General features: G+C 38.2%; 1 protein-coding gene across 1 annotated transcript in view; it reads right to left on the bottom strand.

Moving 5' to 3' along the window:
• Positions 1-27,777, bottom strand: part of LOC306863667 (retinal-specific phospholipid-transporting ATPase ABCA4-like) — a 40,321-nt gene that overhangs the window by 1,300 nt on the left and 11,244 nt on the right. The window contains exons 9-49 of the mRNA XM_079407175.1: positions 27,439-27,679; positions 27,202-27,341; positions 25,915-26,031; positions 25,606-25,803; positions 24,582-24,787; positions 24,320-24,496; positions 23,897-24,119; positions 22,557-22,778; positions 22,196-22,400; positions 22,034-22,114; positions 21,746-21,961; positions 14,591-14,695; positions 13,170-13,347; positions 12,955-13,086; positions 12,711-12,850; positions 12,427-12,564; positions 11,483-11,673; positions 11,304-11,403; positions 11,020-11,225; positions 10,845-10,899; positions 9,689-9,864; positions 9,446-9,570; positions 9,254-9,352; positions 8,980-9,169; positions 8,809-8,903; positions 8,690-8,722; positions 8,483-8,588; positions 8,278-8,352; positions 8,016-8,185; positions 7,701-7,878; positions 6,562-6,677; positions 5,868-6,015; positions 5,583-5,706; positions 4,789-4,918; positions 4,587-4,707; positions 4,442-4,504; positions 4,255-4,361; positions 3,238-3,379; positions 3,016-3,150; positions 2,835-2,938; positions 85-177 (exon numbers count right to left, since the gene is read on the bottom strand). Coding sequence (XP_079263301.1) covers positions 85-177; positions 2,835-2,938; positions 3,016-3,150; positions 3,238-3,379; positions 4,255-4,361; positions 4,442-4,504; positions 4,587-4,707; positions 4,789-4,918; positions 5,583-5,706; positions 5,868-6,015; positions 6,562-6,677; positions 7,701-7,878; positions 8,016-8,185; positions 8,278-8,352; positions 8,483-8,588; positions 8,690-8,722; positions 8,809-8,903; positions 8,980-9,169; positions 9,254-9,352; positions 9,446-9,570; positions 9,689-9,864; positions 10,845-10,899; positions 11,020-11,225; positions 11,304-11,403; positions 11,483-11,673; positions 12,427-12,564; positions 12,711-12,850; positions 12,955-13,086; positions 13,170-13,347; positions 14,591-14,695; positions 21,746-21,961; positions 22,034-22,114; positions 22,196-22,400; positions 22,557-22,778; positions 23,897-24,119; positions 24,320-24,496; positions 24,582-24,787; positions 25,606-25,803; positions 25,915-26,031; positions 27,202-27,341; positions 27,439-27,679 — 5,801 coding nt within the window. The remainder of the gene's footprint in view (positions 1-84; positions 178-2,834; positions 2,939-3,015; positions 3,151-3,237; positions 3,380-4,254; positions 4,362-4,441; positions 4,505-4,586; positions 4,708-4,788; positions 4,919-5,582; positions 5,707-5,867; positions 6,016-6,561; positions 6,678-7,700; positions 7,879-8,015; positions 8,186-8,277; positions 8,353-8,482; positions 8,589-8,689; positions 8,723-8,808; positions 8,904-8,979; positions 9,170-9,253; positions 9,353-9,445; positions 9,571-9,688; positions 9,865-10,844; positions 10,900-11,019; positions 11,226-11,303; positions 11,404-11,482; positions 11,674-12,426; positions 12,565-12,710; positions 12,851-12,954; positions 13,087-13,169; positions 13,348-14,590; positions 14,696-21,745; positions 21,962-22,033; positions 22,115-22,195; positions 22,401-22,556; positions 22,779-23,896; positions 24,120-24,319; positions 24,497-24,581; positions 24,788-25,605; positions 25,804-25,914; positions 26,032-27,201; positions 27,342-27,438; positions 27,680-27,777) is intronic.

The raw sequence follows: 27,777 nt of genomic DNA, 5'->3' as shown, positions 1-27,777 counted from the left end.
GCAAATACAAAAGATTTTGGACTGTGGAAAATGTGTGCAACTCAAAATTTTTATGTGAACATAAGTGAAAATTTGTGATTTTACTTGTATTTGAGGTGCTGGATTGTGCCAAGACACTTGAATGTTCCGTTCACCATGATGGCCAGTCGTGTGCAGAGAGCTTCACATTCCTCCATGCTGTGGATTAAAAAAAGACTATATATTATACTCCCTTAAAGATATCTATCTATCTATACTGTATGTATATATATATATATATATATATATATATATATATATATATATATATATATATATATATATATATATATATATATATATATATATATATATATATATATATATATATATATATATATATATATATATATATATATACATACATAATATACTGTATATATACAGCATGAAATAGCAATTCTCACAAATAATAAATTATGAAACAATGAATTATGTAGGTGGGACTGTAGATCGATTTGATAGGATTGTAAAAAGTAGGCTATGATATTATTGGCTCATTTTTTCCCATACTCAAAAATCACTTAAGTTTAAATTGTAGGTTAATATGGAAGCCTGTTTCAGCCACAGGAAAAAAAAAAAAAAAGGTAATTTTGACTTTTTCTCACAATTTGGACATTTATCTCAATTTTGATTTGACCATTTCTAACAATTTTCAATCTGCATTTCCTAGTTTACATCACGCAGTTGTGGTGGCTCTACACCACAAAATAAAAAAGGTAATCATAATTATATATGAGTGTGTGTGTATATGTATATGTGTATGTGTATGTGTATATATATATATATATATATATATATATATATATATATATATATATATATATGCGCAGTGCCCTCCAAAAGTATTGGAACAGTAAGGCCAATTCCTTTATTTTTGCTGTAGACTAAACATTTGAGTTTGACATCAAAAGATGTACAGGTATTTTCGTCTGGATCTGATACACAACTTAGAAGATAGCACCTTTTGTTTGAACCCACCCATTTTTCATTGGAACATGTGACTGACAGGTGTGTTTTGTTGCCCTGGTGTGTCCTATTAATGGATTATTCAAACAATAAATAGCACTGAATGTCTGCGCTCAGTTTCAGATCCGTGCAGACTGCATTTATAGTTAGTTAGACGTGTAACCAACATGAAAACCAGAGAGGTGTCTATGGGTGAAAAACGAGCAATTGTGAAGCTGAGAGAAGATGAAAAATCAATCAAACCATTGCACAAACACTGGCAATAGCAAGTACAACCATCTGGAATCTCCTGAGGAAGAAAGAAAACACTGGTGGACTAAGTAACACACCTCAAACGGGTAGATCAAGGAAAACATCTGCAGTTGATGACAGAAACATTGTGACAGCTGTAAAGAAAGACCCTAAAACAACTGTTAGTGACATCAGCAACAACTTCCAGAGGGCAGGAGTGAAGGTGTCACAATCTACTGTTCGCAGAAGACTTCATGAACAAAAGTACAGAGGCTACACCAGAAGATGGAAACCACTCATTAGCAAGAAGAATAGCAGACAAGCCTCAAAAATTCTGGGACAAGGTTTTATGGGCTGATTTTATGGACCAAAGTGATGGAAAGGCTAAAGTTTGGAGAAAGAAAGGATCTGATCCCAAACATACAAGCTCATCTAAACACAGTGCACACAGGTGTACATTATAGTACACATTACACAAGTAATGTAATGGCTTGGGCTTTCATCGCTTCTTCTGGGACAGGCTCATTAATCTTCATTAATGATGGAACACATGATGGCAGTAGCAAAATTAACTCAGAAGTCTACAGAAATATTTTGTCTGACAATTTACAGAAAGATTCAACCAAACTGATTGGGAGATCCTTCATCATGCAGCAAGATAATGACCCAAAACATAGTGCCAAAACAACAAAGGAGTTCATCAGGGGCACGAAGTGGAGGGTTCTAGACTGGCCAAGTCAATATCCACACTTAAACCCTGTAGAGTATGCATTTTACCTGCTAAAGAAGAGACTGAAGGGAGTAACCCCCCAAAACTGAAAGAGGCTGCGGTGAAAGCCTGGAAAAGCATCACAAAAGAAGAAAGCAAAAGTTTGGTGATGTCAATGGGTCACAGGCTTAATGCAGTTATTGAAAGCAAAGGATTTCTAACTAAATATTAAGTCTTTTTCACTTTATTCTATGTTAATTCTATATGTTCCAATACTTTTGGTATCATGAAAAATGGGTGGGTTCAAACAAAAGGTGCTATCTTCTAAATTGTGTATAAGATACAGATGAAAATACCTGTAAATAAAAGCTGAAATGTTAGTCTCTCATCCCATATTCATCTTTTGATGTCAAACCCAAATGTTTTCAGTCTACAGCAAAAACAAAAAGGAATTGGCCTTACTGTTCCAATACTTTTGGAGGGCACTGTATAAAAAAAACCTTGCTACATGTGCTGCGTTGTGCTAACCGAGACTTGTCATAGCATTTGCATTTTATTGCTCTTTTGTTGGTTTTGATTGCTTCTATTGTCCTCATTTTTAAGTCGCTTTGGATAAAAGCGTCTGCTAAATGACTAAATGTAAATAATTCTGACTTTTTTCGTGCAAATTAGTAAAAAGTCAGAATTATGATTACCTTTTTATTTTGTGGTGGATATAGAGCCACCACAACTGCACGATGTAAACTAGGAATTGCAAGAAAGCAATCTAGAATTCTGAGATAAAAAAGATGGGTGTGCTGCAACCATCTTTTTTTATTCCATGGTGAAAACAGGCTTCAATAGGTTAGTATATATTATTTATAATTTAGCAGTATATAAAAATGCATGCGTGTTGACGAGTTCTTGCCTGTGTGATGTAAGGACCACTGCCCTGCCTCCCTGAATCACACTCATGATGGAGTTCCAGAGGAACCTCCGAGAGTGAGGATCCATTCCTGTGGTTGGCTCATCCTGGCACAGGAAAAAAAAAACATACTTGTTACAATCCTTATCTTATTCTGAGATAAATTGCACAGAAAAGCTCTTACCAGGAGCAGAAGAGCTGGACAGCCAATCATTGCAATAGCTGTTGAGAGTTTACGTTTGTTTCCACCACTGTATGTGCCGGCAGTGCAGCCTGCATACTCAAATAAACCCAGTTTCTGAATTCCCCATTCAGCCACCTGCATCAACGAGAGATAGAGGTCTCTGTCAGAAATCCTCAGAGAGAAAGAAATAAGAATAGATAAGAAAGTGGAATATGGTCTCACTCTGCTGATCTCGGATTCCGGGACTCCTCTGAGCCGAGCATATAAGTGCAAATGTTCTCTTCCTGTTAGAAGATCATCTATGGCATCAAACTGAGGGCAGTAGCCCATGTTCTGGTGCACGTCCAGAATGTTGGTAAGAATGCTGGAGCATCACAAGAAATCAACCAAGTTAATGACAAAATGAGTTGAAATCCAAATTCATGTGTAAAGTGCGTAATTTGCCACATCACTAGAAGCACCAAACAAAAGAGTAAAAATAACAATGGTTTCCTAACAGTTTTCATAAAAATTGGTGTTGCTCGGGCGTTGCTGTGTAGGGAGTTATGGGCGGTTAGGGTATTGCTATGCAGTTATTAAAAACAACATTACTAATGATTCTGCTGAAAAAGCTACACCATTCATTGAATCAAATAAAGCAAATCGCACCAAATCGTATCACCCACCCACTCCCATGAATCTCCTGCAGAGTCAAACACACCTGAAGCAGCTAATCAATGTTTTAGGTATACTTGAAACTTCCAGGGCGGTGTGTTGAGGCAAGTTGGAGCTAAACTCTGCAGGACACAGGCCCTCCAGGATCAAGTTTGTTGACCCCTGCTCTACACTGTCAACTACTTTGTCTGATTTTCAAGTATTTTTTTGCTGCATATAAAAGTTTTTAATGTTGTGATTAACATTGTTGCTGGTTAATTTGGTTCATAACCTATAACTCTTAAACAAACAGCTTTTCAAAATGAAAAAATATATGGAAAAATACTTCCAGAACCAAGGCCAAATGAATGGGCACTGCTGCACTCTGCTGGTTGAACCATAAGTTTAACCAAACTGAAAAATGTTTTTAAAGCACCACAGTACACACTCTTTAGTTCTATCTATAATTAGCTAAAATGTTTGTTAGCCAGATAGCTAACTGAGTAGCAAGCACCGCTGTCTGTGCAAACTACCAAGATAGCAAACACCTGTTGAAGGGAGAATCTTCACTAAAGCCATAACAGTGTTGTGCTATGCAAAACAAACCTGTAACCAGTCACAACAGCTTCCCCTGAAGTGACATCTATATCTCCTGTCAGCATTTTGAATGTGGTAGTTTTCCCAGCACCATTCACACCCAGAAGTCCAAAGCACTGTGGGGGGCAGGAAAGTTTATGCAAAGCGCATGGTGATCTTAACACAACAAAGTGTCTCAAATGTCTCTATTGATTACCTCTCCTGGTGACACTCCTACACATATCCTGTCAACCGCTGGCCTAATCGTTCCAGTATACGTCTATAGAGATAAATACACACTCATGATCTCTGTTGTGTGAAACATTACCCATCATGCACCAGTATAAAGTGGACAGACTTGCCTTTGATAGGTCTTTTATCTGGAGGATGTCACTAGAGCTTCCTCCTTTGTAAACCTTCTCTCTCTCTTTGGCCACATCCATATCTTCATCAGTTATTGGCGGCTTCTTAAAATCTGACATCCTGTAGAAAGAGACAGCATATATGTATATGGAGACACAACATTTCCACTGGAGAGACTCATCTGAATGTACTTCTTCTCACCAGTGATCCAGGAAGAATCGGTACTGTATCAGAACATTCAGGATGAAATAAACAAACCCCTCTATCACCATGAACGTCACATTCTTTCCCACAAAGTCCCAACTGAAGGGATCCAAACTGAAGTCCTCACCTGAGACACACATTTTATGTGCATGAACCTCACAAGAATTCACCAACATTTACATCTTTAGAATCAACTATAAATTATGTAAATTATTTCGTTATGCGGCTTTGCAGTTATGTTCAGTTGTGTTCTTATGCAGTTATTAGGGTGTTCTGGGTGGTTGCTAGGGTGTTGTTAGGGTATTCTGGGTTGTTGTTAGTGTGTTGCCAAGCAGTTTCCATTGTGCTCTGAGTGGTTGCTAGGGCATTGCTATGCAGTTTCTGTTCTGGATAGTTTCTAGTGTGTTGCTTTTCAAAGCTAGAGTGTTCTGGGTGGTTGCCAGGGAGTTGCTAGGATTTTCTGGATGGTTATTAGGGTGTTACAAAGCCGTTTCTATTGTGCTTTGAGTGGTTGCTAGGGCATCGCTATGTAGTTGCTGTTCTGAATAGCTGCTAGCTAGTGTGTTGCTTTTCACAGCTAGAGTATTCTGGGTGGTTATTAGGGTGTTCCTAGGGAATTTTGGGTTGGTGCTAGAGTGTTCTGGCTGACTGCTAGGATATTGCTATGCAGCTGCTAGGGTGTTCTGGGTGGATGTTAATGTGCTGCTTTGTAAGTTTGTAAGTAAGGGTTGCTCGTGGCAGCCTCAATACGACCAATCGAAATGTGAGGTGGGGACAGAAGCAGGACTCACCAAAGCGTGCATACACGTCCATCACGGCCCGGTTCATTGCCATGTCAATGAGCCCGCGGCCCAAACAGAAGTGAGGAAAGACAAGTAGAGCTTTCTTCAGCACCTGGTTACACTTATACAGAGCCTGCAAAAGTAGAGACAGATGGAGGATGAAATGTCAGGTTTACACTTGAACTTTTGGCCTGAACTAGTGCATTTAGAACATGATTGAAATTCTAATGATGATATTAGTGGAAAATGGGGAAAAATATTCACTTCAATAAAGTCAAGGCTGGGATGTTTTACCTCTGTACTGTCAAACAGGTCTAATATAAATGTGATGGCACTGCTGTTGATGCCAATGAAGAGGTTGATGCAGGACAGAGAGACGTATGCTGTGCTGGGCACGTTAAATACATATGACATCGGATACATCATGGGAGTCACCGACCAACTATTTCATAGGAAAAAGGCAGATTAGGATATTGTAAAATATTCATACAGGTCAGATTTATAGAGACTGCATTTTTATCTTCAGATACATTTTCCACTTCTTTCTTTGAATGCATGAATAATTCTGATTCTGTCAAGATATGCTTTCTTATCAGAAACAAAACGACTTTTATCTTCAGAATAAGGGGTTTGTGCTGGAGTGTCTGGTTTGGATTCACACTAGAAGACTCACTGAGCTGAGGAGAGTCTGAGAGACATTTGGATCTCGATTGCACTGCTGATATGATCGAGGGCCAAGTATCTACTCTGGGAAATGGCAGCGTGAATAAGACACTGACAAATCACCCTTCAAACCTTTCAGTGGGGTCTACTTACGACCCTTCATCTCTCTCATCTCTATGTACTGTTAAAGCTACTGAGGGTGACCTTTTTATAAAGAGTGCTTTTGGATTGTGACCCACATATCATATCCACATATACAGAAATGTAGTTCTGCTAAAGGAAATGTAAAAGGATGAATGAAAGATGACATATATTTTTACATTACCCATAAAGCATCAGCAGAGCTATCAGGGCTTGCAAGTTGCCAGGCGAGGTGTAGCATTTTTTGTCAAATGCAATAAAAATCCCCACAACCATCGCTGCGCTGACAGCGTAGTTTATCTGAAAAGACATTTACATTTAGTCATTTTGCAGACGCTTTTATCCAAAGCGACTTACAATTGGGGACAGGACAACAGCAAAACTGAATTATAAGACCATTTCAGAGAACGCAAGACAATGCTATAGAATAAATACACTTACTCTATATATTTATTCTATATTTATTAGGCACTATAAAAGGCCTTACTCGTCAAAACAACATGCTTCTGCTTCATTAGTATTTAATTTATGATTACTATTAATTATCCAGGGCTCAACAATAAGGATGTAGTTGCAAATTGTGCTGATTTATCACCAAGAAAATGTTTTCTAGCTGGCTAACAGAGGATTTTTTTAATTGCAAAAATTATTTGTGATAGTCTAAAAGCATAAGCAAGAAAACTATAAACCAATCAATAATGTTTTGCATAGTATTTTTTGGTAAAGTGTGTTTCTAAATTTATGGCATGACATTTATGGTGGTATAATTTCCAGCTTGTTACATATTTTCTTTTTTTTAAGAAAAAAATAAGTTAAATAATTGAATTTAATGAACAAAAGTTTTAAATAGTAAAATGGTAAAGAACATACTGTTTAAATGTTTAATGAGGAATGTATATATATATATATATATATATATATATATATATATATATATATATATATATATATATATATATATATATATATATATATATATATATATATATATATATATATATATATATATATATATATATATCTATCTATCATTGTTAAAAAGCAAAAAAGTAATAAAAAATATTTGTGGGCTCAGTTATATTTTTTTTTAAATTCCTTTTTTTTTATTAATAATGTAATTCAATTAACAAATAAAGCGGTTCATAACATAACATTTAATGAAAAATGCTAATTATTTCTAGCAAATATAGAATTACATTGCTAAAAATAAATCTTTAACAAATTTAATTTAAGTTTTATTTTATTTTTACTTTTTATTTCCTTTTTTTTTTTTTGTAAGGCCAGTGGCAATGTTATGGTTGGTTGTAGAGTCGTTATACTAACCATGTCCCAGAAGAAGTTAGCAATCCAGTACACCAGAGGACTGACCCCACTCACAAACTGCAGGTGTTTGGCCTGTGTCACTCTCTCCTGGATCAGATACAGTACAAAACTGGCTGGTACGAAGGACATGGCAAAAATCACACAGATAGCTACCACGGCATCCACCGAAGTGGTCAGTCTGAAAGAATGTATAAGTAAACAATACTTACACAAAGAGAAGGACACTTACATAACTTTTTTCATGCATAAAAAGCTCTACTGAGACTGATTTGCAAGTAAAACAACTGTTTAAAGTACTATCAGCATTACACTCACACTGTGACCTCCGACAGCTGTTCCTTAGTCAGGTTTAGTGGATGATTGATGGCTGTGATGCCGTACTCATTTAAATTGGCTCCAGGAGGCAGGTTTGCTCGAAGGATGGCATTATTCGCCACGTTCATGAAGGCCACCATAGCGTGCCAGCCTTTGTTATTGAACCACACCTAGAGGAGATAACAAATGGGTTATTTATCTTGAATGGGACGAGCCGAGCTCAGTAAACTGTGACAGGAAGTGAAGCTGAAAGAAATTTTACCTTGACATTGTTTTCAGTTTCCATATATCTCAAGAAAGTCCCAAGCTCCTGCAAAGTAAGCTTTGAGTATCTGCCCTGTAAATGATCACAACAGTTAAAACAATTTTAATTTTTTAAAATGATATTATAAAAACGAAAAGTAATTTGTATTCATTACTTTGCTTTGATTACATCAATTCACAGTGAAAACAACCAGAACAGTTACCCCTGTGACATTAAGCAGGCGTCCTAACTGAGCAGCTGCATTCTGGATGGTTTTAGGATCCACATTAAGAACAGGAAGTAGTCCTCCGACAGAAATGCCACCATACCTGAAGAAAAGAGACCATCATTCTTCCACATACTTAGATCACAGAAAGTGTCCACAAGGTGGAGTCGTTGTATTTTCTACTTATGTTTAAGACACCCATACCTCTGTTCATTCACCCAGTACTTGCTCTTCAAGCTGTACAACAAAAACACAAATAAGATGAATTCCTGGAAACATAAGAACAAGTTAATGAATGATTAGTCACAAATGGGCCATAATACCTTGTCCGTATTAAGTTTGTGTAGGTCTTCACCAAATAATCAGAGATGTTCCTGCCGGTTAAATCCGTCAACACGTCACCAGTGGACTGAATCCTCTGAAATGCAGAAAACACATCACTATACACCATTTTAAAGACTTTATAGTGTCATATCTATAGCTGAGAGACAAACCTGGGGAGGAGGAAGACCTCCAGCACCTTCTGGACACACAGGTAACATGGTGAGTTTATTGGGTGTGCTGCACTGGCAGCTGGGAGACGGACTGATGTCTGTCCATTCTGGGTTACCCAGCATCTCAATGAGCGATGGGTTCACAAGGGGCATCTCCCACTCTGTGGTTATGTTATTACATGGATAGTCTCTGTGGGAAACAAAAATGGGCATGGTAAGCAGGAGAAACACCTTTGGATATTCTTTAATATCGTTAGAATGCATGTACACATACACTAGAGGTTCATCCACCATACAGCGAGTCCCAAATCCAGGTCTGTTTAAAAGAACCTCACCAAAATACCTCATATCTGGGCTTTGCATTTGTTCATTACTGAAAAAAGACATTAAAAAATTGTTTTAACTGCTTAGTTAACTATAGAGTGAATAAATAAACTAATTCTGTTCCAGCATAAATGTACTGTACCTGAAGAAAGTGAACTGTCGGCCGTACATCCATGGGCTTAGAGTAAGGCTGGGGTATTCGCCAAACGGAGGAACAATCAGCGTGAACATCAGAGAAACAAGGACAAAACTAGCAGGCAACACAATCTGAGGAAGAAAATACCAGTGGGCATCATAAAAACGGTCATTTTTTAACCAAACCCTATGGACTTCATTACTGATGTTGCACAGCAACAAGTTTCCAAAGCAATGCTGTTATTCTGACCTGGGCGAGAAAGTCTTTGCCGGAACGTGTGGTGTGATGAAACCTCTTTATGACAAGAGCAAAAAACTGTTTCAAGACCAGAAAGATTCCCTTCACCTGATGGGATCCTCTGCCATCTTTGCTGGTTGAACTTCCAGAGTTTGTTTGGCCGTTAGCATACACCAGCCTGTCTGTATCTACACACAGGATCAAACGCAGTCAAAATCTAGAACCAAATTATTTTCATTATTTTTATGTTTTGGTATAATGTTTGGGTTTTCCAGTGAGAACAGTGAGGCTTTTACAGTATAATGCTGGTACAATTTAATGGTAGCATATAGACAAAACATAATTTGAAAAAAAATTACATTTATTTACACTGTTTACTTGAATGAAATGCAAAAATATGCAAATAATAAATAAATAAAAATACAGGGGTGCTAAATACCATTATTCAGCCAAGCAGTCACAGTTTTTGGCTTATACAGAATCTCAAAAAGTCCAAGTGAAGATTTACCATAATTATCTTGGGCAACATATCATTATAACAAATTTTCAGTGACTATTTTGAAAAAAATAACTATAGCTATAAAAAGCAAGCTTAACCTTCTGATGCATTAATTTTTATAATCACAAATTATTTTTAAATAACTATAATATTTCCGAGTCATTTTTTCATAAAAGATATAATATGAGTAACACATCTGTTCAACAGATGATTTTGTCATATATGTTTAATTTATTGTGTGTGTGTGTGTGTGTGTGTGTGTGTGTGTGTGTGTGTGTGTGTGTGTATTCATGCATCACAGGGTTAACCAGCACCATATGCACTATTTAGCATTTAGCACTATTTATTGTCTAGTGGTATGTTTCGAGAATATCTCTTTGTTGTGTCCTTTAACTGTGTTTTAGCAGGCAGATTTAGCTGGGATGAAGCATTATAAGCCTGACAAAGCTAAGTTGGTCATCACCTTCTTCTATAGTCACTTTGACTGTGTTCTCTCTATATAGACTCGCAAGAGATTTCTGTTGCAGAACTTTGATGTCTAAGGGGTTCAACCACAAAAACAGACCTCACAATCACAACATACAACACTCACAAGCAGCATAAACTGATACATATACATAAAATCTGTACATCTGAGATTGAATGACAAATAGTAGACTGAAATCGTACCAGGCGTAGGGTTGATGTGAGCAGCCTCTCCATCAGCTGTGACTTTCAGAAATATCTACAGGACACAAAAGAGGCAAAGCTTGAATTGTACATGTACAAAAGCAAAATGATGGTGCTTTGTAAAAATGTTGATCCCTTACTGCAAAATTAAATTAAAAATAAAATAAAGAGTGACCTCCTCCAGTGAAGTGTCTGACACTCCAAAACTGCTCAGCCCCATGTCTGCCAGCGTCTCCTCCAGCTCTCTGAACAGGCTGGCGTAAGAACGATGCTTGAAGCACCGGCTGGGCAATAGAAAGGTCAGCTCCTGCCCTATCACCTCTATAAGCCTGGCCTCTGGGACGTGATGGTGAACGAGGGCTGTGATGCTGTCAATGTCCCCTGAAGAGTGGGATACATCCTAAATTATGATATTTGCAATATTTGGTCTAATATTAACATGCAATATGAACGTTTTACCTTCCATCTGTCTTTCTGTAACTCTGGGCTGCTCTCCAGTGCTCTCTTTAAATTTGGTACAGAGTGAGCACTTACAGGAGCAGTCCTCAGTACAGTCACACTGATCCTGCAAGAACCAGAGCAACCTTATGAGTCTAGCTGTTTTATGTACTCTTTGTAATAGATGGTAAACGTCTCACCTCCTTTCTGACATGGGATGGCTGTTCTTTAATGCGCCGCACCAGAGTGAGGTAGAAACCAGCGCCCAGGCAGTTCTTCAGGAAGAGAGGAGAGCCGCAGCAGTAAAGACGACCCTGAGAGATGATGGCCACACGGTCACTTAGCAGGTCAGCTTCATCCATGTGGTGTGTGGACAAGATCACTGTTCGACCTGAATAACACACACAGATACACATACTTTTACAACTCTACTTAGAGTAGAAATGGATGTATAGATGGATGGATGGATGGAAATATAATAAATAAATATCTAAAAATATTTTATATATATACTAAAAACATGTATTTTATATATAAAAACATATATTACATAAATGGATTATCTAAAATATCATTTTTAATAACTAATGTCTGACATATTTATATAAAATATATTTTAAAATAAATAAATATATTACATTTTAAAAAGTCAGTTTAATAAACAGATACTACATATGGATGGATGGATGGATAGACAGATATAAAATATATAAAAACAAAATTATGAAATAAATAAATGTATTACACAGATATATGGATGGATATAAAATAAAAACAAATAAATAAATAGAATATTCTAAATACATATAATAAAATGCAATTTAGTAGACATGCTGTATATTTATTTATATAAAATAAAATATATATTTAAAAATAAATAAAATAACATATTACATAAAATAATAAAATTCAACTTTTTAGACAGATATATGGATGTTTATATTAATATATAAAAATTGTTCGGATATATATATATATATATATATATATATATATATATATATATATATATATATATATATATATATATATATATATATATATATATGAAAAGTACTAAATATAAAAAAATGATGGATGTATGATTAGGTAGCGGAGGAATATGAATTATCCTCTTTGATAAACATTTCCCAGGAATGTGTACCAGCGCGGTATTTCAGCAGAAGGTCCCAGATAGAGCGTCTGGAATACGGATCCACTCCTGATGTGGGCTCATCCAGAAACACCACTTTAGCACCTCCAACAAAAGCCATGGCAACGGAAAGCTTCCTCTGCATACCACCTACATAGGAAGACAACATCCTCTTGTCATTTCTCACAAATCTCTGTCATTTTTCAGTCTTTTTACTGAAAAGTTTGGCAGAATAAACAGAATTGAGTTCGGCCTGCACAAAAAAAGTATTATTAAAGAGGTATTTATGATCTAACCTGACAGGTTTTGTGCCTCCTCGTTTCTCTTGTGAGGGAGACCAAGATCTTCCAGCATATTTTCCACCTCTAGCTGGGCCTCAGGTAATGGCCGACCCTTCAGCAGAGAGTAAAACAAGATGTGCTCTGCTACCGTCATACTGCAGAAGAAAGGGAGATCAAAACAAATTGGCATTCTGACAGATATTATTTTAGCAGGTGAATCAACATCCTTCAAAGTGAACCACATGAGGAGTTTACAAACTGGTGAAAGATGATGTTATGTTGGGGGCACATTCCCAGAGATTTACGAATGGCATCCATATCAGTTCGGATGTCTTTCCCGTAAATATATGCTGTGCCAGAGGTTGGAGGGAACATGCCAGTGAGAATAGACCTGTGGGAGAGAGGAGAAAACTTCTATGTATAACATTCCCATAGACAAACAAAGATCCATTTCACTGGGTTTTGGATACATACATGGTAGTGGTTTTTCCTGCACCGTTGTGGCCAAGGAAAGCAGTGATCTGACCCTCGTAGAAGGTGATACTCAGACCATCCACAGCAGGTCTAGAGCTGCCGCTGAACATCTTATATAGGTTCTTCACACAAACTCCAACCACCAAACCTGATGGCTCAGGCTCGAAAAAGAGCCTCCCTGGAGACAAGAATCAGAAATAGGAAAGTTATTATACAGAATGTTAATGAAACATCTGAGATTCCTATGACATCCAATAATGTCAAGTCAAGTCAATCACCTTTATTTATATAGCACTTTTAACAATACAAATTGTGTCAAAGCAACTGCACAATATCAAAATAGGAAAATAGTGTGTCAATAATGTAAAATGACAAGATTAAACACTCAATTTTCAGTTAAAGGCATTTCATTATTGAATTCAGTGATGTCATCGCCCAGCTCAGTTCCGTTTAAATAGTATCTGTGCAATCAGGTCGACGATATCTCTGGAAATTAAGTGTCCCCAGCTAAGCAAGCCAGAGGTGACAGCGGCAAGGAACCAAAACTCCATCGGTGACAGAATGGGGAAAAAAACCTTGGGAGAAACCAGGCTCAGTCGGGGGGCCAGTTCTCCTCTGGCCAGACGAACCAGCAGTTTGTTCCAACTGCAGCAAAGTCAGATTGTAAGGGCTCAACTGGTTCCAGTGGTCTTTTCCCGACAGCTGTCTAGGTGACGGGGTCCTCACTGGAGATCTGTTTCCGTGGCTCATCTAGGTGTCCTGGTCTCCGCTGACGTTCAGGGCTGTAGAGGTCGTCTCTAGGTGCTGATCCACCATTTGATCTGCATACGGACTGGATCTGGTGACTGCAGTGACCATCTGGGCTGGATACACACTGGATCGAGTGGCTATGGTGACCTCGGAATAAGAAAGAAACAGACTAATATTAGAGTAGATGTCAATCTTCTTACGATGTAACAAGTACATTGTGTGTTATGGGAAGTGTTCCCGGTTCCAGTTGACCTAATTAATGCAGCCTAACAATCCTTTAACGTATTTGAATATTAGAAGCGTATTAGTGTGTTATGTGTACGCCAGTTTAAAGAGATGGGTCTTTCATCTAGATTTAAACTGACAGAGTACAATACAATACAATATTTATTTGTAAAGCACATTTAAAAACAACCAAAGTGCTGTACAGAGTAGAATAAAAAACACAGAAGATGGATACAACAAGACTATCAAATTTAAAACACAGCACTAACAAAACAACAATTCAACCAATGATCAAGGGGTACTGAAAGCTAGAGAGAAGAGAGATGTCTTTAGAGCAGACTTAAAAGCAGAAATAGAGGGGGCTAGTCTGATATGAAGAGGTAGACTATTTCAGAGTTTCGGACCTGCAGTCGCAAAAGCGCAATCACCTCGTTTTTTAAGTCTACATCTAGGCACGATGAGTAGACAGAGATCACTAGATCTCAATGTTCTAGATGGGGTGTATGGACGAAGCAGGTCTGTCAGGTACTGAGGGGCCAAATTGTTGAGGGCTTTAAACACAAATAGAAGAATTTTAAAATAAATTCTATATTTGATGGATAACCAGTGCAATGCCGATAAAATAGGGGTTACTGGCTTATACTTGTGGGTACCAGAAAGAAGTCTAGCAGCTGCATTTTGCACTAGCTGAAGACGGGAGAGAGAAGACTGAGAAACACCATAATAAAGTGAATTGCAATAATCTAGGCAAACAGAGTGCGTCTGCCTCCCGAACAGTGTTAGGTAGATTGTTCCAGAGTTTGGGCGCTAAATAGAAGAGTGGTTCCCAACCTGGGGGGCGCCAGCGTTCACAGCGGGGGCACGGGAGCAGATATACTTTGAGGTAGGGCTGGGCGATAAAACGCTAGCTATGATTATAGTGATATAATTTTCCTCGATAAAACAAGTTCGATAAACATTCAATGTAATGTTTATGCAGGGAAAGCGGAACAAAACAGTGCTACTCATTTGAACCGCGCCAGAGCGAGCTGACTAGAGCAGATGTGTTTACTCACCGATCACGCAACCATTAAACAGCACTGTGAGATCCAGTGAGAAGCGCTTGAATTCAGCGAAGAACACAAATGACTGGTATAAACTAGTATTAGTCGATATCAGTCAACTGATATAAACTAGTTTAAATCCAGATAAAACAGCGCTGACAAACACTGTGTGTAACGATACAGTCAGAAGGCTTTTCAATCTACCAATCGCCATCATTTACCATGGATTTACTGTAGTAACATTAACTGCACCATGGTATTGTGGCAGAAATGTGGGGTATTTATATCAAATGTATTATATTAATGTAGACGTGTATTAAATGTATTAAAGGAGTAATGGAATGTCATTACACTATATTTGTGATTAACCACCCAGTAAAGCATTACAATAATCTAACCTTGAGGTCATAAATGCATGAATTAACATTTCTGCATTTGACATTGAGAGCATAGGTCTCTGTTTAGATATATTTTTAAGATGTAAAAATGCAGTTTTACAAATGCTAGAAACGTGGCTGTCAAAGGAGAGATTGCTATCAAATAGCACGCCTAGGTTCCTGACTGATGATGAAGAATCGACAGAGCAGCCATCAAGTGTTAGACAGTGTTCTAGGTTATTACTTTTGGGGGTTTTAGGTCCGATAATCAACACCTCTGTTTTTCCAGAATTTAGCAGTAAGAAATTACTCGTCATCCAGTTTTTTATATCGACTATGCATTCCATAAGTTTCTCAATTTGGTGTGTTTCACCGGGCCGCAAAGAAATATATAGCTGAGTATCATCAGCATAACAGTGAAGGCTAAGTAAGCCTGTGTTTCCTGATGATATTTCCCAAGGGTAACATGTAAAGCATGAAAAGTAATGCCCTAGTACTGAGCCTTGAGGTACTCCATACTGCACTTGTGATTGATATGATACCTCTTCATTCACTGCTACAAACTGATGGCGGTCAGATAAGTACGATTTAAACCATGCTAATGCACTTCCACTAATGCCAACAAAGTTTTCTAGTCTATTCAAAAGAACGTTGTGATCAATAGTGTCGAACGCAGCGCTAAGATCCAGTAGCACTAATAGAGAGATACAACCACGATCAGATGATGAGAGCAGGTCATTTGTAACTCTAATGAGAGCAGTCTCAGTACTATGAGCTGGTCTAAATCCTGACTGCAAATCCTCACAGATATAATTTTTCTCTAAGAAGGAATATACTATAATTGTGAGGATACTACCTTTTCTAGTATCTTTGACAGAAAAGCGAGATTCGCGATCGGTCTGTAATTAACTAGATCTTTGGGGTCAAGTTGTGGATTTTTAATGAGAGACTTAATAACAGCCAATTTAAAGGTTTTGGGGACATATCCTAATGACAATGATGAATTAATAATAGCCAAAAGAGGATCTATGACTTCTGGAAGCACCTGTTTTAGTAGCTTAGGGTACTTTCACATCTGTAGTTCGGTTCATTGGGTCTGGACCAAAGGTAAAAAATTATACATTGTAGCTATTTTTAGCCGTTTTGGTTCCTATTCACACCACACTGTTTGCTCTGGTCCGAACCAGCTGAAACGAACCAAAATGCAGTCACATGACAACATCCGCTTCACTTGTTGGCTAGATGTGTCTTTGAACGCATTCCCTAAACTGCATTTCGATTGGTCAGAAAGAGCCTACAGGAAAATTCCAATGGTGCTCCCGGAAGTAAACGACCTGCCATGCTAAACTGCAAACTGTCAACAAACACTTCCTCATCCCATAATGCACAGCGCAGCTGACTACGGCAGCTGGTTTAGTCCAAAAATGTGCAGTTCTTTTTGCAGTTGAGTCTGTTTGAGGTCGGATCACATTCTCACTAGAAACAAACCGCTCCAGGGTTCGTTTGAAAGCGTGCCGAGACCACCTCTTCAAGGAGGTCTCGGTACGCTTGTTTGGTCCGCTTTTGTTGCGCACCCGAGTGCGATTGCTGCATTCTCACCTGCCCAAACGAACCGCACTAAGAGGGAAAACGAACTCTAGTGCAATTCAACCAAACTAAATGAGGCAGGTGTGAAAGCACCCTTAGATGGAGTAGGGTCTAACATACATGTTGCTGGTTTAGCTGATTTAACAAGTTTATACAATTCTTCCTCTCCTATAGTAGTGAATGAGTGGAATTGTTCCTCAGGAGATCTATAGTGCACTATCTGATGCGATACTATAGCTGACGGCTGCAATTTGATCTCTAATAATGTCGATTTTGGAAGTAAAATAGTCCATAAAGTCATTACCGCTGTGCTGTAAGTGATGGTTCTACCATATTTTATAAGGAGTTGAATTTACAGCTTTAGCTATATGAAGTTTACACAAGACTAGATCTGCTATATCATGGCTTTGCTGCAGAATTTCAACACCATTAACATCCATGCATGTGACAGTATTAAATTGACAATGAGTATAGGTCCTGACATGTGTTGTCTAACCCCGATAGAGTTCAGAATGTCTATGAATGCTGATCCTAATGCATCTTTTTCATTGTTAATGTGGATATTAAAATCGCTCACAATTAAGACTTTATCTGTAGCCAGCACTAACTCTGATAGAAAATCACCAAATTATTTAATAAATCTGTATGGTGCCCTGGTGGCTTGTATACAGTAGCCAGTACAAACATCACAGGGGATTTATCATTAATACTTTTTTCTCTAGATAATGTTATATGAAGCACCATTACTTCAAAGGAGTTATACTTAAAGCCTGTCTTCTGAGAAATACTGAAAATATTGCTATAAATTGTAGCAACACATCCCCCTTTGCCTTTTGGATGCGGCTCATTTTTATAACAGTAATCCTGGGGGGTAGACTCGTTTAAAATAATGTATTCATCTGGTTTAAGCCAGGTTTCTGTCAAACAGAGCACATCTAGTTTATGATCAGAGATCATATCATTTACAAAAAGCGCTTTCGTAGAAAGGGACCTGATATTCAATAAGCCAAGCTTTATCATTTGTTTCTCTGTGTTACATACATTTTTCATTTGTTGAACATCAATTTAGTTGTTACTCATAAATAATGGTTTGGACGTTTTTTGTATTTTCTAGTTCGGGGAACAGACGCAGTCTGTATAGTGTGATATCTAGGTAGACGGTCGGTTTAGCCAGTCTGTCTGCTTCCTGACCTGGGCCCCAGTTAGTCAAGTACAAACTCTAAGACTATGTGCCATATTTCTAGAGAGAAAAGCGGCACCACCCCAGGAGGGATGAAGACCATCTCTTTTCAACAGGTCAGGTCTGCCCCAGAAACTCGTCCAATTGTCTATAAAACCTATGTTATTCTGCAGGCACCACTTAGACATCCAGCCATTGAGTGACGACAGTCTGCTATGAATCTCATCGCCACGGTAAGCAGGGAGTGGACCAGAGCATATTACAGTGTCTGACATCGTACTTGCAAGTTCACACACCTCTTTAACATTATATTTAGTGATCGCCGACTGGTGAAGTCGAACATCATTTGCGCCGACGTGGATAACAATCTTACTGAATTTACGTTTAGCATTAGCCAGCACTTTTAAATTTGCCAAGATGTCAGGCTCTCTGTCTCCCGGTAAACAATGGACTATGGTGGCTGGTGTCTCTGTTTTCACATTTTGTACAATAGAATCGCCAATATCTAGAGCACTTTCATCAGGTTTCTCAGTGGGTGCGTCAATGTCCAGCGCTCTCTCCACCCTCAATACCATGACTGAGGTGCCCTTGAGCAAGGCACCGAACCCCCAACTGCTCCCCGGGCGCTGCAGCATAAATGGCTGCCCACTGCTCCGGGTGTGTGTTCACGGTGTGTGTGTGTTCACTGCTGTGTGTGTGCACGTTGGATGGGTTAAATGCAGAGCACGAATTCCGAATATGGGTCACCATACTTGGCAGTATGTCACTTCAATGAGTGGGGAGAACCTGTTTGATGTTCTGATTGGAACGGAAGAGTGGTGTTTTGACCCGCGACAAGGCCGCCTCACAGTTGCCCTGCTGCACAGGCTCTAATACCGGAACCGAACAATGTACAGGACTCCCTGAGCTAGTCGCATCCAAAGCAGTACCTACAGCCCTCACATTCTTACTGTCCTCAACTAAAGTTTGGAGGCGTGTCTCTAGTTCTAAAACCTTCTCTGTCAGCCTAACTATTTCCCAGCGTTTATCACATGTGAATCCCTTGCTGCTGACAGAGAGAGATAAACTGTACATGTGGCAAACAGTGCAAACAACAATAGCAGGAGAAGAAGCCATTACTCACCGTGACTGATGAATGATACTGACTTAACTTACCACTCACCACTGTTGTTTGATGAACTCAATGTCAGGTGGTTCACTGACATGTGTAGATATTACAAATATTTCTTTAAAAAAAATCATATATATATATATATATATATATATATATATAATTTAAATACTGTGTGTATACTGTATAAAATAAATAATATATTTAAATATAAAATAAAATGTACTTATGTGTATATATATATATATTAGAGAGAGAGAGAGAGAATAAAAATAAAATAAAAATACAAATACAAATAAAATAAAAATAAATAATATATTAAATATATAAAATAAAAACATTTATGTCGATATATTAAATCAATTTATAGAGTGAGAAGGAGATATAGAAATATTGTATAAATATAACTGTATAAATTAAAATGAATATATTAAATATACTAGAAATAAAATAATATATTAAATTCATAAAATAAAAAAATATATAGAGAGAACAAAAATACAAATATATTAAATATATAAAATAAAATAAAAAATAAAATATTAAATATTATTTATATAAAATAAGTAATAAAATGGGTAAAAAAAAATAAAAACCTTCAGTAATGATTATTTTGTTTGAAACCATGGCTACCGTGGTAAAAAAAAATTATTTGTGAGATGAAAGGAATGTCATTGTCACAGTGATGGAATAAACATCTCTAACATCTCTAATATCCATTAACCGGCAATAAGACAAACAGAAACCAGCATTCCAACCTGCCACCCATGCAAACAGACACAAGGCCACCGGCTTCCCACAAAGGGCACAGACAGAGGTGTGATTGTGCATCATGTGTGATTATACTAGTGTACATGTGTGCTCGAGCACACATGCCTGGCACCACCTTATACTGTGCGCTTGAACTTAAGACAGAGCACTGGCAAGAGCTGATGGATAACGCCAGTGAAACTAAGACTGCAGTAAATACTCCCATGGGGCTCCATCAGTTCAAAGCCAAGAAACCTGCTGGATTCCTGCGCTCTAGTCAAGCAGATAAGCCTGGTTAGCTCTTTGAATACATCTGATGGGATCTTTTCCAGGAGTAAGAAGAGAAGCACCACCTTCCTGTTTGTTGTAATAGGTTCCTTTACGAAATGCTGTAGAATGAAAGGTTTCCCCTTATAGATAATAAAGCCCAGTGGATCCCTGCTATTTTAAAAGAAATATTCACCCACTTCACCCACAATACATCTGAATTTACAAGTAAGTAATTGAGCCTGATTTCTCCAAAGGTGTTTTTTTTTTTCTCCATTTCTGTCACCTGATGGAGATTTGGTTCCTTGCTATTGTCGCCTTTGGCTTGTTTGGTATGTTATTGATTTGGCACTGACACTATCAGATGAGAACAAAACTTGAATAAAACTAAGCTGAATAATGATTCTATTGTCTTCTGTAGAGTTGCTTAATAACTGAATTAAATTTGTTACATTTAATAATTAATTTTGCCAATTATTGAACCGAGTTGAATTAACACTGAACTGACTTGAACTGAATAAGTTGCTTAAGAGCGGAATTTGAATGTGCTTTATATTTGATGAAGTTTGCATCACTGATTCTGTTGTTTTCTTGTTTATTACTGTGAAGCTGCTTTGAAACAATTAGCATTTTATAAAGCACTATACATTGTAAATAAAGGTGGTAAACCTGAGTTGATTTAGCAGTTCCACGCTGAAACAAACTGCTAAAACCAGCTGGCTTGAACATTTAAAATGGTCTCTCAGACTGACTAAAATGCCAAGTTCTGTCATGAAAATCTAGATGGCGCAGGCTGATAGGTCATTAACGCTAATTGTTGATATTCACAAAGTTAAACTACTTGGCACAAGCTGATTGGTTCATGTTACAAATGCAGCCAATGAATTACTGCTTTACATTTAAATGGCTGGTTAGCATTCACTAGAGCAGTTCGCAGCACACTTTCAGAGTTCCTCTGAAAGCCTCCACCTTCCCCAGCTCCACCTGTATAGATCTGCTACGGGTTAACATGCTATTTGTGCAGCAGCAGTATGTCTTAAATATTCACATCACCGTATCGCCATATGTTTTGGCAGTAGCCAGTTATTTGCAGCAGCAGCAACAATAATTTACAACAACAGCAATAACCAGCAGAACCAGCTGGTGTTTAGCTGGTCAGTTTTTATGGATTAGCTGACCTAGACTTCACCAAACCAGGCAGACAAGGCCTGAAAAACAAGATAAGACCAGCAACCTACCTTAGGCTGGTTTAAATTGTGTTTTTCTCAGTAGCATTTACAACACACCTGAGGAGTCTGTGCTCACGCTCTTGTTGGTTGTCTCCTCTTCATCAACCTTATTTAGTTCTTTCTCTTTCTCTAGTTTCTCCCGTATGTCTCCATGTTTGCAGGACCGTGGCAGCTCCGGAGGTTTTTCGGGTGCTGTGTGGTTCTTGGCCTTGTCATCAGTGTGGTTCACCAGATTATCAAAAGCAGGTTTCTCCACTGCTGGCTTTCCAGGAACTGTGTAAAGAAAGATTAGCCAATCAAAAAAAACTGATGCCATCACTTATAATAAGCCAAAAATTCACTCACCTTGTTTTAGAGGCTCAGGTCGGTTTAACCAATAAGAAGGCTGGATTGGAAAGTAAAAAGGCCGACCAATACCATACTGGCCTGTTGATAAACACAAGTTTAATGTCATTATGATCCACTGTATTTGTTTTATCAAATAAACTTGAATATACAGTAGTTTACCTGGGAAGACATTATCGAGGTACCATGCGAGAACACCATAAAGGACTGTATCCAATACCATCATAATAATTGAGATGAGAAAGGAGAACTCATCCCCTTCCAAAAGGCTGGTTTGGATATTATCCCACTGCAAACCGAGACCCTGCTCCTCATAACGGGACAGGTACTCCGTCCCAAACCCAAAAGCCACCTGGGACATCAAACTCTGATGCACAATAAACAATTTTAGATGCAGAAAATCACATATAAGTATGAGTTTTCTTAATGAAAGTGTATTGCATTATCAAATTTATAACCTTTATAAGAAGTTTTGTATATAATTTGTTCAGATTGTACAGGGAAGTGTTATCATGTGACATACCGCCATGATTTTCATATCTTTGGTGATGCCGTCCTGCCAGGCGAAGCAGACTATGTGCGGCAGGTACAGGGTGAAGTAAATGATTCCACTGCAGGCTGCTGCCAGGTTAGCCTTGTTGAAAAACACACTCATGAGGAAGCACTGCATGATGGTTGCTGTGGTGAAAGTGAGCAGGAATAGGAAGAGGATGATGGGATTGCTGTAGTTCAGCACTTTTCCTCCCTGTGAGAAAACAAAGATGTTCTTTTATACTCTTTACAAGTATTTTAGCCTACCGATCCACTATTAGAGATTACTCTGCTGGTTTTGAAACCAAACATTAACTTGTCCTGTTAAGCTTAAACTTTCAAGAAACGTAATGAAACATGCTAAAAACATACTAGCATTGTAATAAAACATGTTAGCATTCATTGTATTAAAACTAGCAATGTGCTAAAAGTTGTTATTAATGAGCTGAAACATGCGAATATATGCTAACATTATCTCAAACATGTTAAAGTTTTAAATATGTGGCTAACATGCTAACTAACGCATGTTAGCTACATATTAAAACAATGCTAGAAACATGTCACTGGCTGGGTTTTTTTTTTGTTTGTTTGTTTGTTTTTACTCCAGCAATCATAAAACTTTAAATTTTCAGATAAAGCTTTTTCAAGCCAGCTTCAAACTTAGTCTTGATTAACTTTGATTAACTTGATTAACTCTAGTTTTGTCTTAAGTGTCACATGATCCTTCATATGTCTCTTTTCTGTATATTTTTATTTTTATTACTATTGTTATTCTTAATTATTGTATATTCTCTTCATTAGTGTTCTTTATCACCTTAATTATATGTTGTCTGCACTATGTTTGTACTTTCTGTACTGGAAGCTCATAACACCAAGACAAATTCCTTGTGTGTGCAAACACTCTTGGCAATAAAGCTCTTTCTGATTCTGATTCTGATATATCATTCTAATATGCTGATTTACTGCTCAATAAATGTGTTATTATCAATGTTGAAAACAGCTAGTTGCCTAATATTTTTGTGGAAATTGTGGTATTTGTTTTTCAAGATTCTTTGATGAATGGCAAGTTAAAAAGAACAGCATTTGAAATAGAAATGTCTGAACTAGTATATCGTCACATGTCAATTATGATGGTCGCCACAAGAGGTCAGTATAGTAATCTGAAATTAGAAAATCTTGCAATTTGACAATTTTGCTCACACTGTAGTTGAAAGCAACTTAAAATGATATTTTACAACCATTTGTTATTTAACCAAAAACAAAAACACTGTTTTACTGGTATTAGTTGGTCTTGCTTGCTGGTTTTGGGGGGTTTTGGACACCATCTCTTACCATGATAATAAGAGTAAGCAGGGCTGTGCTGGAGGCCATCATGAAGAAGGTGTCGATGAACCATGTGCACCAGAGCACACGGTTAGTGACGCCCATGGCCTTCAGAGTCTCTTTCAATCTCATCTCCTTCTCCAGCACAATGCTCTTCACTGTCATAGAGACAGAATAGACCCAGGCCAACACCATGAAGATCGGAAAGCAGCGATTCAGAGTGAGCATGAAGCTGTAGCATGTGTCGTCAATGAGGAGAAGAAAACAGATCATTGATATGATTGAACATTGAAAAAAGAAAAAAAAAAAAAAATTGATGTGCATAAAACATGGATGCAACAATATTCAAATTCTGTCAGATACCAATATGGTCTAGAGATACATCATTCATCCCTATCTATAAATGTTAAAATTACTGAGTGTGATACTCACAGATCATCCACATAGCAGGGATAGGGCATCTGCTGCAGGTAGACTCCTAAAGGCCATACCTTCCCTGTGTGGGTCTTTATTATTCCATGTTCTATCATGTCCTGCAGGTAGGCAAATCCTCCCCATATATACCGCAAATCATCCATGGGATCAGCCCTAGGCCCTGGATCCCAGTATCTGATCATAGAAGAGGATATGTAGTGAAATAAATGCAAGGAAAATCAAGATCTGAGGAATGGCTCAGCACTGGTTACAGACAGACCTGTCTTTGATCTTGTTAGTTCGCTCCACGACATCAATGTCCATGCGGATCTTGAATTTAACATGATGGGGCACCTTGGTGGTCCAGGAGTACATGTCAACAAATACCAGCCCTGCCCAAAACTTGCTCTCTCCAAGAAGGTCCAAGGCTCGATGGGTCAACTGGTCCTCATCAGAAATGGCAGAAAACTTGTCCAGGACTAGACACTGTAAATACAGGGGACATATAAGAGATTGGATTTATAACTGATTACAAACAAAATCAACCTATTAACTCCATGAATTCAATATTCCTGGATGAACCTAATGGAAAATTACTAATAAGATCACGTTTACTTGACAGTTCAGTGCTGGACAGTCAAACTGAATCGAGATCAGTTTTAGATCTGCATCAGAATTCAGCACAATACTACTATCCATAAAGACTTAATTGAATTGTTTGCTGTTAATTTGTTTTGAGCTTGGCAAAAGATGGTGGGAGTCTATTTGAGATCTTGGAGGCATTGTTCTCCATGTGGCCGGTGTGCACTGCCATAAACCAGCCTGTGCTTTCTCTTTGTGTAGGCCGAGTAGACTGACAGCTGTATCGAATTGGACTCATTCGTTGGGTTTGTCTGTCACTCCTCAAGAGCTGCTAGCTGAGATAGAGACAAAGACTAAAAGACACGGTTTAGATAGCAGAGGTCCTGCTCTCGCTGGCACAGGCTGCCTTAAGCTCACCCTGATTTGTATTGAAGGCATTCAGCATTGAACTCTAGCATTAAAGAGCTCTCCCACACTGGCAAACTCTCAGTGAGAAATCAAACGCTTTTTTTTGTTCTTGACATCAGAGAGGCAGAGCTGGCTGAGAGTGACCGCTTGCTTTTCACCCTACAGCTTCTAAGCAGATCTGTGTCTCTTTTGAAGGACTAAATGACAAGTGAATTTGGAAAGTCTGACTTGATGATTGTTCTAAAAATGTACTATATACTGTATACTGCAAACTAATTCAAGCAGATGTATGCTTTTGTATGCATGAGTGATACCTCTCCATATCGGTTTATAATGCGAATAACTTGGTCAGTCAGGTTAAAGATATTCCGCCAGTCAAAATTAGGCATGTCCAGATCTCGATCCTCCTCAGGGCCTTTGTACAGGAAGTTGAGGATGTGTTGGCCAGTGAATGGAGTGTCTTTGAGGCCTTTGTTGATATAATCCATCACTGTGGGATTTCTGATGGAGTCCTGAAATATAAAGCACAATATTATGGAACTGAATGAAACCTTGCATGAAATATTGCACTAAAAATCTCATGTATTGGTGCCGTCTTTTCAAAGAAAAGAGACAGTATTTACCAGAAGCATGTTCATCTGTACACCATCCTGAAAGAAGCTCCACACCTGTGGGCCCACCTCCTCCCAAGCCCGACCCATGTTCCTAAGTCTTTCTAACTCCTCAAAGGTAGTGTTTGCCTGGATAAACACACAAATACACAAACTTACAAAGTTCAGATGCATTCAAATAAACGTAGGTGAGAACAACTGAAATAATCTGTTTGTTAAGCATTCAATGGCACAGTAACAATAAAGACAGAACAATGCTCAGGTGGTGGCAACTGCTTTGAGTTTGACCACAGAATGACTGAATTCCCACCAGGAGAAGTTTACACAGTCCCACTGAAAGCCTTTCTGCATAAACAGAGAAACTGAAGCCCTCTAAAGCTGATCTGATGGGACCACAGCCATGGCCCATTGCCCAGGGCAAGCATGTCCACACCGGAGCTCCCTCCCAGGGGCAAAGGCCTTACCTCCTTCCTTACTCTCCTTCTCACTCTATATCGCTCTTTCACTTTTTTTTTTGCTTCCACTTTTCTAATTGTTAGATGAACAAGGGAAAGATTCACACAGAGCTGCAGATTACATTAGAGAGACAGTATGGCTTAGTGGTTAAAATATCTGAGCTAGTACTGTACATGAAAAGTTGTAGGTTCAAACCCCTTTACATTTGATTTATAACACCATTGTGGCCTTGATCAAAATGCTTCTAGAATTGCTCAAGTCTGACTAACCCTGTAAGTAAAATTACAATGCTGTAAGTTGCCATGGATAAGAACATGAAAAAAAAAAATATATATATATATATATATAAATATATATATATATATATATATATATATATATATATATATATATATATATATATATATATATATATATATATATATATTTGCAATACATAAAAGCGACTACTTATCCAAAGCGGTTTACATAAGGTATAGTTGATCAGCTAAAACTATTCTCAAATTTTTGAGCCACAGGGATGCTAAGGGTTCACTATTAGTGTCAAGAGAAGAAACTCATTTACAAAGCACCCAGCCGAAAAACCTGCAGTCCTGCTTACATAAGAATTTAGGGGAGCAAAAGCCAGTCAGCTGGGTCGTATATGTTCTGAAGCAAAAAGACATGTAGCTTCTGGGAACCCGTTAGACCTGCGTCATTTCCCCTCTGGCTAACCCGCTGAGCTGTCTGCAGCAATGTGCTGATTTATCTGACAGGCCGGAGCGAGATTAGCCGTTGCATTAATACACTCATCTGCTGTTGTTCCAGGTGTGCGTGTGGTCAAAGAAGAGCTTTTTCTCTTACGTTTTTAATGATCTGTCTGACAGCAGGGGAATCGGGAGCGTACAGGATTTTGCCCATCAGGAAAGGCTTGACTGAACTCCACACAATCCTTGTGACCGGATTGGACTCCAAATCCTTCATGAGGTCATTACAGAACGGAGCTGAAAGAGATATGGAGTTATAAGAAACACAAGAACATTTCTCTTCTTCGCTTATCCTCTTCATCAGTCTGAAGTGTTCGTACAGTACGGTACTCACTGGCCGTGTGATCATAGTTGTACTTCCCCTCTCCCCGTGTGCTGTTGATTCCCAAAAAGGCTTTGTAGTTGTTATCCTCGTACCAGTTGAAGGAGGTGACCCTGGAAAAGGCCCCTTCCGTGTAGCCACAGAATAAGCTGGAGGTGGTGGCCATGAGTTGGCTGAAAGATGGGGAATCATGGGACTGAAGCAGTGGAGAAACCACTTGCAACAGGTCTTGAGAGCTAGGTCTTTCAAACAGCTGTTGAGAAAAAAAAAGTTTTTAATGTCTTTAATTTTCTAAAAACATGATTTCAACATAGGTTTTCAGAATATTGTGTCCCCAAAAATTATTGAGAT

The sequence above is a fragment of the Barbus barbus genome, assembly GCF_936440315.1.
Source record: "Barbus barbus genome assembly, chromosome: 44".
In the NCBI taxonomy this organism is placed as follows: domain Eukaryota; kingdom Metazoa; phylum Chordata; class Actinopteri; order Cypriniformes; family Cyprinidae; genus Barbus; species Barbus barbus.
This window is presented reverse-complemented; position numbering and strand designations above follow the sequence as displayed.